Source organism: Bos indicus, chromosome 21, assembly GCF_029378745.1.
Source record: "Bos indicus isolate NIAB-ARS_2022 breed Sahiwal x Tharparkar chromosome 21, NIAB-ARS_B.indTharparkar_mat_pri_1.0, whole genome shotgun sequence".
Lineage (NCBI taxonomy): Eukaryota > Metazoa > Chordata > Mammalia > Artiodactyla > Bovidae > Bos > Bos indicus.
Genome location: NC_091780.1, coordinates 23,230,373 through 23,243,764, shown reverse-complemented (window position 1 = coordinate 23,243,764; position 13,392 = coordinate 23,230,373). Strand labels below are relative to the sequence as shown.

Below are 13,392 nucleotides of genomic sequence, written 5' to 3'. Positions count from 1 at the left end.
TGATGTCTGATTCTTTGCAACCCCATGGAGTGTAGCCCACCAGGCTCCTCTGTCCATGGAATTTTCCAAGTTGAGTACTGGAGTGGGTTGCCATTTTGTATGACTAGACCACAATTTATCAATCCATTCTCCTGTCGATAGGTATGTAAGGTATTTATTTTTGCAATTTTGAATAACACCTATCGGAACTTCTAACCTCAACTTCTGCCTCTTTAACATGTGGGCAAGTTTCTCTAACACGTTACCCCAGGAGTGGGATTCCTGGCGGTAGCACATACACACCTGCAACTTAACATTGCCAAATTGCTTTCCAGGGTAGCTGTACTTCACATCAAGAATACTCATGGTATCATCATTCATAATAGTCCAATTCACATTGCCAATCACCAGGAGAATGGAGAAGCAAATATGGCATATCAATACAATGGAATACCACTTACCAATAAAAGGGCTTAACTACTGCTACCTGCATCAACATGGATGAATCCTGTCGAATGAAAGAAGCTAAAAATTTAGATGAAGTCCTAAAACAGGCAGAATGAATCTGTGAGAAAAGTGACTACAGGATTAGTTATCTCAAGGAGAAGGGGATGAAGTGGAAAGGGGCATGATGGAACCTTGTGGGGTTCTGGAAGGAGTCCATGCCTTGGTGTGGGTAGTGGTTACCTGGGTGTATATGTAGGAAAAAAGCATCAAACTGGATACCAAAGACTGTGTACTCTGTGCATTCTGTATGTGGGTTAGCCATCGATTTGAAAAATGTAGAAAATAAAACCCACAACCAAAGTGGCTGAACCAGTTTACACCCTGACTGGCAGTGAGTTTGCCGCCGGGAGAGTGAGCCTTTTCATTGCATCTGTCCAGGGAGTGTGGAATGGTATCCTTCTGTGTTCATTTGCATTTCCTTGGTTGTGGGTGAGTGTAGGCATCTTGAGATAGGTTTGTTGGACACTTGCGCTTCCACTCCTGTCAATGGCCCATTCCCATCTTTTGTCTATTTTTCTATTTGCCTCACTGTAGAAGTTCCCACATATTTTGGAAACCAGTCCTTTGTAGATCATATATTGCGAATACCTTTCTCCAGTGTATGACTTTTCAAGTTTTAAACTTGAGAACCCAGAGGTTTTAATTCCAATGTGGTCAAAGTTATCAATTTTCCTTTATACTCTGTGCTTGTTCCACATTCACAAATCTTGTCTGTACTCCAGTGTAATAAAAATATTTTCCTAATATTGTTTTCTAAAAAAATTTCCTGGCAACCGAACAACAAAAAATTTCCAAGTAATGCTGTATACATTTGCTTTTTTAGCCCACTTAAAATTTCCATTTGTGTATGATGAAAGGTGGGGCTGATCTAGTTTCTTTTATTCCACTTAAAAGGGCATTAAAAAAAACTCAAAAAAAACAAAGTGGTTTCTTTTGCACAGAGCTTGGCAAAAGCTGAGTAGACACTATATACTTACTTTACTTTGTGGTCTTGAATTCCTAAAGGAATCTCCCTTCTGATCTTTTCCAGCCAGGAAAGTTATTTTCTCCCTGCAGTCTCTTTTCTTCTTTTAGCTCTCTGCCTGCTGTGGAGGCACCAAACACCTGAGCATATAAAAGAATACCAGGTTCCCTCCTGGTACATGCATTTAAAACTTAGTCCAGCCAATTACAGTTACACTCAAAACCTGTGTTATAAATCTGGGGCTTGACTGCAGAGATGGTGCCAGGCATGGCTGGGCTCAAAGGCTATTTGTTGACTAGGAGAATGGATAATGCTGCCTGTTTGTTCCTGCTACTTCAGTGACCAGCTGCGGGGACTTGACCAAGTCATGTAATACCTCCACCTCTGCCTCTTTCCGCACCCGGCCCTGTGTACTACAGGCATCTAGTCAGGGGTACTGTTCTTCCTGTATAACCTGCAAGCCTGGCCAAGTCAGAGCAGGCAGCCAGGACTCACCAAACGCATGAGTGTATGTGCATGCACCCACCCCTTCCTTCATTGCCTACATTGCGCTCTGGGGTCAGTCAGAAGGTAGTACACATGTAAGGGTGCTGGACATTTTGTTCTTATCTGGTTAAAGCTTTAGGCTCTGAAGCCAGAAGACTGCCTGGGTTTGAGTCCTCACTTTTCTACTTAAACTGGGAGTCCTTAAGCTAGTTACTTCTCTGAGCTTGAGTTTCCTTGTCTGCAAATGGGTTAATGCAGGTGAAACACTTGGAACTGTGCCAAGCACAGGCCAAGTACTCAGTCAAGTACAAGGTCAACTGTATTCTCATTATTACTGCAACATAAAGTTTTAAGAAGAGGGATTTTATGCAGCACAAATTTCTGTTCCAAGACACCTGAAAGATGCCTTCCTTTTCTTACAGCTGGGAGTTTTAAAATATGAAAGAGCTCCCAGGTACTGTTGCCTTGGGCACTATTCCAGTTTCCGGTTCTTCTCTTGCTCAGCTTTGGGTCAGGGAAGAAAAAGCATGAGCTGCATGAGGCCCCTGGATAGGCTGGGCTTGATTCTTTGAATTAATGACCAAATTTAAAATTAGGAAGATTGCACATTAAAAAAACCCCCCAAAAACACAAAAACTGCTTCTCCAGCTTGTCTTGAAAGATTCGGCCGGGCTGAGATGTCATTCCTGCACAGCATCCATCAGCTAATCCTCCTTAGATGTAACTGGGGCCTTCCTGGTGCTGCCATACACCCTCAGTTGGCTCCTGTGCTGTAGGTATCCGGGTGTGGCACTCCCTGAGAGGACAAGCAAGATACATCACCTCAGATGAGTTGTTCTACGCTGTTTGTGAGCCAGGGTGGGACTTGTGGGTGGGTTGCTCTTAGAGAAGGAAGAGCTCCAGATAGGGCTGGTGTGGGAGGGTTCCAGGGAAACTAAACCAGGAGGCAGGGAATTCCTGGGCAGCTGAAATGGGGCATCTTCAGGAGGGAGGGGGAAACGCTCAAGCAGCCCCTCTGAAGGGGAAGAGAGAGTGGAGCAGTTTATGGCTAGGGGGTGCCAGGGTCCCCTCTTGCACTCCCCTGCCGCCATCACCTCTCTGCCCAGAACCTCAGCAACCCATGGGAGCTCCTGCACGGGGACATTCTACGGATGGAGACTGGCCAGCTCTCACTGTCACTCTGAGTCCTTCTGTGGACTTACTACGCCAGCGTCTGTTCCTACCCTTTCTCCCATTAATCCTCCCACCACAAAAAGCTAGACCTTGACTCCCTCCCCTCATCCATTAGATCCAGGCCAACCTCATCAGCCTGCCAGGAAGGCAGCAGACCTGTCTCCCCAACTGCCAGGAGGAACCTTAAGCAGAGTAAGTGCTTTATAAAATAGTATGATGGTGATGCTGAGGTAATATACGTGAACACTTAGGCTCAACAACGCCCATCCCTTTTCTCCCTACCACAGTCCTTTATTTCTCCCCTTTCACTGTCAAACCTCTACGAAGTCTGCAGTAACATCTTAAAAGATATCTGATACTATCATTCTCCTGTTCACCATTTTTAATAGTTCCCAGATGTCTGCAAAATAAAGGCCCTTCACGAACTGGGCCCAAGCTTGCCTCCTGCGGTATCAGCACGCATTATCCTCTGCCCTGGTCAGGAGCCTCTCTGTTCTGCACTCTTTCTCAGCTTTCGCCTGCCCTTCTGCCTGGAATGCCACCTCCGTTTCCGTACCTGCCCGGGGTTTCAGCCCGGGGTCCGCTCCTACCCCAAAGACGCCCTCCCTGACCACAGTCTGACCCCACCGCCGGGTCCCTCCTCCACTCTCCAGGAAGTTTTCCTTTCGCAGTCTGGAAAGAGCGTCGGAAGCGGCTTCCCGGGGAACTACAGTCCATAAGGGGATCCCTGATGTCCTTGGAACTTTCCGGAATCCCCTGACGCCCGCGCAGTCCACCCCCGGTCCAGCACACGAAGCAGCCGATCTAGGTGAGCACGCCTGCTGGAACCGAGGAGTGGGGTTGGACAGGGGCGCGTCGCGCAGGCTGTCTCCAAGGAGGGGTTCTTTGGCAGAAAAGGAGCTTGGACACCGTAAAGACAGCTTTATTGACAAAGCGCGTTGCCGCCCCGTCGCAGGGGCTTGTAAATGGCGCTCTGTAAGGGATAAACTGAGGCCCTAAGAGATAAGGGACGTGATCAGGGTCACTAGGTGAGTGGCATGCTCCACTTGGACACCTGAACTCCTGGGGCGGGGGGCAGGGTGCGGGGTGCCGAGCGCGCCCCCAACTGGGCGCCCGGCTCTGGGTGGGCGGCTGAGCCCTCGGCCCGGCCTGCTGGAAGGGGCGGGGCCCCGGGCGGGGCCGACACAGGTGCTTCGCATCCGGCCGTGGGGGGGTGGGGGGAGCGGCTCGGCGGGGCTTTATAAGCGGCCGCGAGTGCGGCGCTGTGAGCGGCTCGCTGCAAAAATAGTGCCCACGTGTCTGCGCGTCCCTCGCTGAGCCGGTCAGCCGCCCGCCGGCCGGTCCGTCCGTCCCGCAGGGCCACGCCATCCCCATGGCGTTTCCACTGGTAAGAGCTGCCCGCCGCCCGCCGGGGCGGGGCTGGGCGGGGCCGCGGTCAGGGCCGCGGTAGCTAACGGTCCGCGCGCAGCCTCGGCCGGTACCGCGGTCCCCTCCTCCCCCGCCCCCACCCGTGCGCGCGAGTCCCGGGCGGGGCACGGGTCACGTGCCTGCGGGCGTGGGGCCTCGTGGAGGGGTGTGTGGCGAAGGAGGGGTAGGGAGCCTCCTCGTGACTCAGGGCCTTTGGGCTTAAAGGCGCCGCGGCCCTCCGGGGGCGGCCGGTGAGGCCTCCGAGCTGCGCTGCAGACTCCCGTCGGCCTCGAGTGTATGTCCAGACGGGAGCTGACCGGACGGAAGGGCGCCTCCGCGCCCGGAACTTTTCCTTCTCCCACAGCCGTCGCACGTGAGAGCCGAAGCCACCGGCGCCGGGAGCTCACTTGCCTCGCCACGTCCCACGCGAGCCTCGTTCGTACCCAGTGGGCAGCGGGGGAGGGCGGGGCGGGGCCGGGCCGCAGGCGACATAGGCCCTCGCGCAAGGCCCCGGGTCACGGGAGACCGCCACGACGGCAGTGGGCGCGGCTCCTTTAAGGCGGAGGGATTAGGCCCCTCGTGCCTTCTGCACGCGCTTCCCCGGCCGAGGAGGTCACGTGGCTTCACACGTTCTGCTGGAGCTGGAATACTGGGGCAGGGTTGGCTAGGTGGGGTCCAGCACCAGTGGGTGGGTTGACCTGCACGTGCGGCGCGGCTTGGAGCTGGGGAGCCGCGCAGGTGAGCTGGGTCCTGGAGGCATAGGCATGGGTCTTGCAGGATATGGAGGCGCCCGTGGAGCCAAGCTAGGCCGCGCCAGACTCTTTTTTCCTAACCCGGGCTCTCTAGGTAGCGGAGAAGCGTGCAAGTGACCTTGGCCTTGTCATTCTCCCCTCAGCCCTGGACTGGGCCAGGTGCCCAGACTCGCGTGGGGGGCTTGGCGTGGGGCCCCGCCCTGGTCCCGGGTTTGCCTTAGGGGACAGCCGGATTGCTTGGCCTGGCCAGTCAGGGGTTAGGAAGGCCTTTGCCTGCCTGGAATCCCGGGGGGAGTGGGGACGCAGACCCAGGAGTTTGCTCCCCGTGGGTTGTACCACGTGGCCCCATTCTCTGGCTTTTTTCTCGTGTGGGTGGTGTTTACAGTCAAGGCGACCCTGACTTTCTTGCATCATCCCCCCAGGGTCCAGGCCAGGGTTCTTGTAAGTGGCTCAGTGCCACCCCGGGGACCTAGAAGTCCGAGCCAAACCTGGGGCTCAGGAGCAAGTCCTGGCGTGCATGGGTTAGTTTTTGGTGGCACTCAGCTTCCTGCAGGCCTTACCCCCCTTTGCACGGTGTTGCCCTTCTGAGGCGGGTGGGAAGCACGAGGACTTGGGACAGCAGCTTTCAGAGCCCCGGGGTGGGGGTGGGGGGCGGGGACGCGGAGGCCTGACACCCTCCCCCAGCCGTCCCGCAGGCCGGGCTGGGCTGTGCTTAGCGCTGCGTTTTGCTGGCAGCTGCCTCCCTTGGTCTCCCTGGCTACCGATCAGCCGCCTCGCGCTCTTGCTGGCACCTGAGTACGCGGCTGGCCAGCGTCATGTGCTGGTGAGGGGCGAGCAGGTCGGAGCTGAAGCCCCAGGTGCACTGCCCGCCTCGGGTCTGCCCCCCAGGTGACAGCGCTGACATGTGCTAGCTGGCCGCGAGTGTCTCCTGAGGAGGGTGTGCACCCTTAACGCTCAGGTTGTGATTGAGCCTAGGGACCCACGCTGGGCTAAAAACAAAAATACATCCAAACAAGCGGAAGGAAACCTTGGAAACCTCGGGCTGGCGGTGGTTTCCCTGGTTGGTTGGTTTTGCTCGTAGGTGGAAGGGGAGTGGAAGGCAGTTCTGCTTCTGGAGCTCCGCGGAGCTCTGGGCTGTCGGCTTCCACCCCCCCACCCCCCACCCCCAACCCCCCCGGGACAGGAGAGTTCAGGGCCAACCCTCCTCTTTGAGCTTGCTTGGGACGACACTGTGTTCCCAGAGCCCCTTGCTCTAGAGTTTGGCTCTTGCCACGGTGATGTAATCTAAGCTTGAGCAGTGGTCTGGCCGCAGTACATGCTCAGTGTGTTAGAAGCAGGATGTGAAGCTGACTGCCCTGTGTGTAAGTCACTCTGTATTAACGGTGTGGAAATACTTGCTTTCCCTTCTCCCGTGGGTGGCCTTAGGAACATCTTCCTGGCCAGGCTCCCCTTTGGGGAAGGGGATCTGTGCCAGCCTGTGCAGCAGGCAGGAGGTTAGAGAGTTAGTGTATGTGCTGAGGGATCGTGGAAACAGAGAGCAGCTTGGATTGGGCCTTTAGGCACTCAATGAAGGCAGGTTTCTATGGTCTTGTCTTTGCTGTGATATGCTTTCCAGTGTCTGTGAGGCAGGAAGTGGAGGAAGGTGATCACAGCAGTAAGACTCCAGGCTAATGATAATAGCTGTCTTTGTAAGTATTTTCATGGGGTCACCCAAGCTATTTATTTTGTTTTTAAAAATTAAAATGGGCTACAGACCCAAATCCCTCCAGGGGCCTGAGGTAACATAAATGAGTATAGGGAAAGAAAGAGGAGCAGTGCCCCCTGAACTACAGAATTTGCTTAAAGGAGAGCCAGTAGCTGGTTGTTGGCTATGTAGAAATGGGGGGCCAGAGTTCATGGATCTTTTGTTTTTTCCTAGCTAAGCCGCCAGTCTCTTAATTCATAAATGTAACAACTAAAAAATTGAAAACATTGTGATGAATCAAAGTCTCTGAAGATTGTATTTAACCTGAGAGCTAGTTTGGGATCTTTGTCTCAAAAGGTCTCTTTTAGATTTCCCCCTCCCTGTTTTGCAGGTGATGAAACAGGCTTAGAAATCAAATCACAAGGCCACCAAGTGATAAAACTGGTTGTGTGAACCTAGGTCTTTCTGGTGCGGTAGTTCAGCCAATGGTACTGTGTGTATTCTAGTATGTTAGACGGGTCAAGAGGGTTATTGGTGGTATATATTGTACAGAAAAGGTAGTGGTCTATGGGCTGGTCTCACTCATAGGCAAGAGTGAGCTTTAACTGCATTGGAGGGAACCTGGGTTGCTGTGGAAGTCAGTGTGGGTCTTCCGAGCATTAGTGCTGTGGTGCTGATGTCAGGAGGAATGTGCTGTGTCTATCATTCCATGATATGTGTCAGAGCAGTTTAGCCGATTCTGAGAGCGCCAGAGGTCTGGAGAAGTCAGGCTCCTCCCACTGTGGGGGTGATCCTCCTAGCCCTCTGCACAAAAGATTGTCCTCTTTCAGGACAGTTAAATTTCAGCCACCTTTTTCCTTCTGAGAAAAGACGTATTTGAAATCATATGATTGTTGTAGAGTTATAAAAGTAGAATGGGGCTTATTAAATCTTAGCTTTTCTCTCTTAGCTAAAATTCCCATAATCCTGTCTCTTAGATTCCCAGGAAGAATTAATAAGGATTTTAGCAGTGCGTGGTAAAATCTGGAATAAGCTCCTAGGACATAAAAAGAGCTCTTGTACCAGAAATGAGGGGCTGGGGTTTCATTCTGGACAAGTTAGAATCCTTCTTGCAGTGTATAAGCCACACTGGCAGATGTAAAAAGATATGTGCCTTTATTTCTGTATCTTATTCCCAAAGGATTTAAACATAAAGAAGTAAAGACAATGTTCAGAGACTTGCCAAAGGGAATTTTTTCCATGAGAATGCAGACTCAAATACAAACCAGATAACTTTTCTTTTTAACCTGTGAACTGGGAAGTTTTGGGGAAGATGAAAACTTTAAAGTGTTACCTGTCCCCTCCTGCTTCTTTAGTTACCTTTACAGGCCACTCAGCCATGAATTCACTCTTGTGAATCTGGTGTTGGAGGGGAAAGGTGAGATGACTGGAGTAGGTCTGCACTGGAATTTTAGTGTTTATTTGCTAGATAATAACTGTGCAGAGTTTCTTATTGTTTTCAGCTAAATGACTGTTTCCTAAAATTGTTATGTGTTTGTTTAAAGGGCAGGTTAATTAGTGGGTAGTATTTCTGCCTTTAAAGTTTGGGATAGAGATAACATGCCAAACCCAGATATTCACATTTAGGCTGCTGTCTTCAGTAGCTCGTGGTTGGAGGCAGTAAGAGAATCATGAGATCAAATAGCAAGATATTTTCTCTGCTGTGGCAGAGCTGTGCTAATCCCATCCTGTTCTGCAAATCTCCTTTTCCTGGGCAGTAGTATCTAAGCTGTATGGACTCTGGGAAGAGCTTGCCAGAAAGCCCTGGGGTAGGGGATGCGGGATAGGAAAGAGGGTTGGGCTAAGAGGTTGGAGTGGAGGAAGTCACATAAAGAATTTTTGCTCGTCTCTGTTTGAATTAAACCAGGAGACACTGATTGCACCCTTTCAGTATTTGCATTCTGCTGGCCGCACCTCCTTTGCCCCCACACCTGCTGCTTTGGGAATGCTCTTTGTTTTCTTTCCTGCCAGTGTTGCAGCCTGATTTTAGTTATTCCTGCATGAGAGCTTGTCATCCTCTGTAAGCGCACAGATTCCAAATGCTGGAAATTTTTATGTTCAAGATAGGACCGCCAAAATGAGGCATTTTTCAATTACAGTAAACTGGCTGAAACAATTGAACTTGAAGGTATATATAATAAGTAAACATTTCATATTTCTTATAGGAAAATTATATGATTTCCCATAAAAAGCCATTTCCAAGTTTGAGAGTGTTAATTTTACATTGTTGGCATAGTTTTCAATTTTGTTATTGGGATTTAAAAAGGCTCTTGTTAGGGATTAGTTTGTTTTCTTAATATATTGGTTGGCCAAAAAGTTTGGGTTTTTCTGCAACATCATCTTTTTGGCCAACCCAGTAGAATGCAATTTTAAGTAACACAGGTGTGGAGGTAAAATTCCTGACTAAGTAAGGTTGAGCTTTGCTTTCAGTGATGCAGAAGAACGCTTAGGCATGTATAGCCTCTGCATTCTGCTTTAGTTTTCAGTATTCCTGTATGGTTAGAGTACCGTTTTTGTTTTCGACTACAGTGAATTAACACTCTCTTGTGATTTTTAAGGCATTTTGTGATGACTTTCCTTGAAGTAACTGGAGAATTCCCAGAGGACAGATCTGAAGATTGATTTGTGTGCTAAAAATGGGTCACAGTTGCATCTAGCTGCTGATTCTGGGAGTAACTTGACTTCAATAGTGCTACTGGTTTCCTTATTCTTGGCCAGCGTAATATGCTGACAAAGATCCCATCCTGACAGGTTTAGCACAATGGCCTGAAGTCTCTTTGATGAGGTGTGGGAGTAGCTCTCCCCTTGTGGAAGCAAAGCAGTTACCTTGAAGGGCAGGTTGGGTTTTTTTTGGTGTCTTTTGACTGAACACTTAATCTCTTACTGCTTAACACCTGTGCTCTCTGCATTCTGGCTTTGTGCTTCTGGATCTGACACCATCTGTCTCTTGAGTCTGCCCTTTCTCCGGAGACTTTGTTTTTAAGCTGTAATTTTGGAATTATTTTAAAGCTCAGGAGGTGTTGGAGACCTCTCTGCCTCCCTGGTATAACTCTGAGTTGACACCAAGTCCAGATGATAGTGTCTCACTATTTTCACGGACGAGGAGATTTAAGCTGAGAATGAAAAGGGGTCATTTATACAGTGAGGCGATGATAGAGCCAAAACTGGAACCCAGGTCTCTCTATTTCCAGACAAGTGTTTCTGGAATTCACGCACCTTGTCCTTTGCTATGTAGGTCTCTGATTATCTCATCTTACTTAAAATTTCCACTTGGTTCCTAAGACTCAATGGCTTCCTTTTCCTAGTTCTCTTCTGTCTGGTCTTTTCTTGTCTTGGCACTTACACCCCCTGCCCCCGAAGCCCACATTCATTGTGGCTCATTCTACTGCTCATTTCTGTACTCTTTCACAGGGGCCTGTGTATTCCTGTAGCACTGCTTTTCGAGTTTTAGGTTGAGCTCTTTATAGTCCTGGTTGTTCTCAAGAACCATGGTTCTGATCAGCCTACTGAATGAATGTTTTTGTGAGGCATATTAAATGCAGACGATCTCAAAACAGCCAACGTCTTCCCTTTCTTCTCCTCCTGGGGCTAATCTAATTCTGTTCCCTCCAATTACGAGTGTTTTTTTTTTTCTGACTAGATGCTGGTGTCCTCTTGGGGGAAAGAACTGTGTTTGAGTGTTTTGGTTTTTTTTTTTCCTTTTAACCCCGAAGGCCCCAGTACAGATGGATGCTAGGTAAATAAATACCTATAGCTTTCCTTCAGAAACCTCTCCCCAGCTCCTATAACAATAAAGCCTTGATGTGATTTAACTCTTGGCCCATGGATCCTTTCATCTGTTCTCCATTCCCATTTCTGCCACTAGTTCAGGTATCCCTTGGATGAATATTTTCAGTCTGCTTTTCCTGCCTTCCTCCTTAGTTATTCCTGCCTGTTCACAGCCACCACTCTTTGTGGAGCTACGCCATACTAATGGCTGTATTGTTCCCCAGACATATCCCTCAGACCCTTGGTCCTTGGGTCTTAATGTGTAGTTGTATCTCCCAAGCTGAATGGTGAGCTCTGGATCAGAGGGTCTTTGCCTGTATCCTTTCTAACCCCCTGCCCACCCCTCCACAGAGTAACTACTGAGGTGTTACTGATTAAATACAGGAGTTTTAAGGTGAAATTCAAACTTCCCTTGGCACTCTGGGCTTGAAGAGGCTGAATTTGTCTCTGCCGGTCAGGCGCTTACGCCAGCTCCACCATCCTGCTGCTGTTCCTGCTCCCAGTGCCCTGCCCGAGTTCCGGAGGTTCTCTTAGTGCTAAAGCTTCTGGATGTTTCAGAGGACGTTAAGAACAGTCTTCCCCTGCCTTGTAAGAGGCTCCCCCACAGCTTCAGAGTTGTTACAGAGCGTTTCCCTGACCTGCTCTTTCCTGTCCTCCTCATGTTTCTCAGGCTGCCTTGATGCAGAAGGAAGAGGAGGTTCATAGTTTGGGATCCTGATTTGAGTCCTAGTACCTTGTTAAACATTAGCTTAAGGAAGGATTTTCAGTTTTGCTAAGCGTCTCTTGTAATGAGACTGAGAGAGGTTCCATTCTTGTGATGAACAGAAGAATCAGAAGGCTCTGGGCGCTTGGCATTAGAGGCCCTATTCTTGCCCTCTCTAGTTGGGCTGAGCTTCCTTTACTGTCCCTTTTCTCTGGCTATTGAAGGAGTGTCCTCATCCCTGTTCAAAGAGCAGTTTTGTGTCCTGGTGTCCGTCTTCTCTGATACCTTAGGGACCTCTGGGTCGGTTGTCCCTACCACATGGTTCATCTCTGTCGGTGAACATGGTCCTGTCTCTCTTACATTCAGAGAGATGTGAGAGCAGTACATCTTCCTGGTTCAGCAGCCTCCTCCAGCAACCAGCCTCACTGGCTTTCCTTAGCTTCCTACAGAGTAACCCTCCTCCAGTCCTGACTACCTCACCCTTTAGTCCTCTCTTAAATTCTTGAGCTCTGACATCCTATGAAACTCTCCTCTCTCACATTCTATTTTGGAACTTTTTGTTTGTTTGTTTGTTTTACCAAGTTCATTGTGCCCTGTCGAATCTTATAGATGTTTTCTTGAGCCTTTCAGGATGTTTGCATTCCTTCTGAGATGTTCTTAAAAGATCTTTGAAAAGTGCAAATTTGATCAGCTACTCCATAAGGCAGTGGTTCTCAAAGCATTTTCATCTCAGGATTCTTGTACACTTCTTAAAATTTTGAGAGCCTCAAGAGCTTTTGTGCATGTGGATCATATCTGCTAATACTTACCATTAGAAATTTAAACTGAAACCATTTATCTACTAGTCATTAAAAAATAACAAATCCATTACGTATTAATAATTAGATTTCCCAAAACAAAAAAATGAGTGAGAAAAGTGAGCATTCGTCTACATTTTTTGCTAATCTCTTTAGTATCTGTTGTAATAGCTGAATTTTGTTGTGTGCCTCTGTATTTAATCTGTTGCCATGTGTCATTTTAGTTGTATATAGGGAAATTTTGGTCTCAAACACAAGTATATAGTTGGAAGAGGAAAAATTTTGGAGGGTTACTTAATTTTTATTGGAGTGTGTGTGTGTGTTAGTCAATCGCTCAGTCGTGTTGGGACTCTTTGTGATCCCATGGACTGCAGCCCGCCAGGCTTCTCTGTCCATGGAATTCTCCAAGCAAGAATACTGGAGGGGATTGCCATTCCCCTCTCCAGAGGAACTTCCCAACTCAGAGATTGAACCCTGGTCTCTTGCATCACAGGCAGGTTTCTTTACCATTTGAGCTTTAAGGAAGTCCTTATTGTTGGGATGTAATTATTTTATAATGTTGTGTTTCTGCTGTACAACAAAGTGAATCAGCTATATGTATCTCCTCCCTCTTGGACATATATATGTGTGTGTGTGTATATATATATGTGTGTGTGTGTGTGTGTGTATATATACATATCTGTATATGTATATCCTCTCCCTCTTGGACCTCCCTCCCACCCCACACCCATGCCACCCGTGTAGGTCATCACAGAGCACCGAGCTGAGCTCTCTGTTGCTTTCCAGCAGCTTCCCACTAGCTATCTGTTTTACATGTGGTAGTTTATATGCATCAGTGATACTCTCTCAATTTGTCCCACTCTCCCCTTCTCCCCTGCCTGTGTCTACATGTCTGTCTTCGTCATCTGCATCTCTGTTCCTCCTCAGCAAATAGGTACATCTGTACCGTTTTTCTAGATTGCACATATGTTAGTATACAATATTTGTTTTTCTCTTTCTGACCTACTTCACTTTGTGTGACAGATTCTAGATCCATCCATGTCTCTACAAATGATCCAATTTCATTCCTTTTTATGCCTGAGTAATATTCCGTTGTAAATATGTACCACATCTTCATTTATCTGTGAATAGAC

General features: G+C 48.6%; 2 protein-coding genes across 11 annotated transcripts in view; both read left to right on the top strand.

Annotated features, from left to right (window-relative positions):
* The window catches only part of RPS17 (ribosomal protein S17), a 122,761-nt gene that overhangs the window by 1,757 nt on the left and 107,612 nt on the right, over window positions 1-13,392 (top strand). The window lies entirely within an intron of this gene.
* The window catches only part of CPEB1 (cytoplasmic polyadenylation element binding protein 1), a 109,996-nt gene continuing 100,618 nt past the window's right edge, over window positions 4,015-13,392 (top strand). For 3 of the 10 annotated variants that reach the window (XM_070775191.1, XM_070775188.1, XM_070775183.1), the window contains exon 1: window positions 4,618-4,951. In XM_070775191.1, coding sequence (XP_070631292.1) covers window positions 4,814-4,951 — 138 coding nt within the window. In that variant the 5' untranslated portion in view covers window positions 4,618-4,813. Of the gene's footprint in view, window positions 4,138-4,366; window positions 4,497-4,617; window positions 4,952-5,149; window positions 5,255-13,392 lie in introns of those variants that run through there. The other 7 variants (XM_070775190.1, XM_070775189.1, XM_070775184.1 and 4 more) reach the window with 7 other exon arrangements.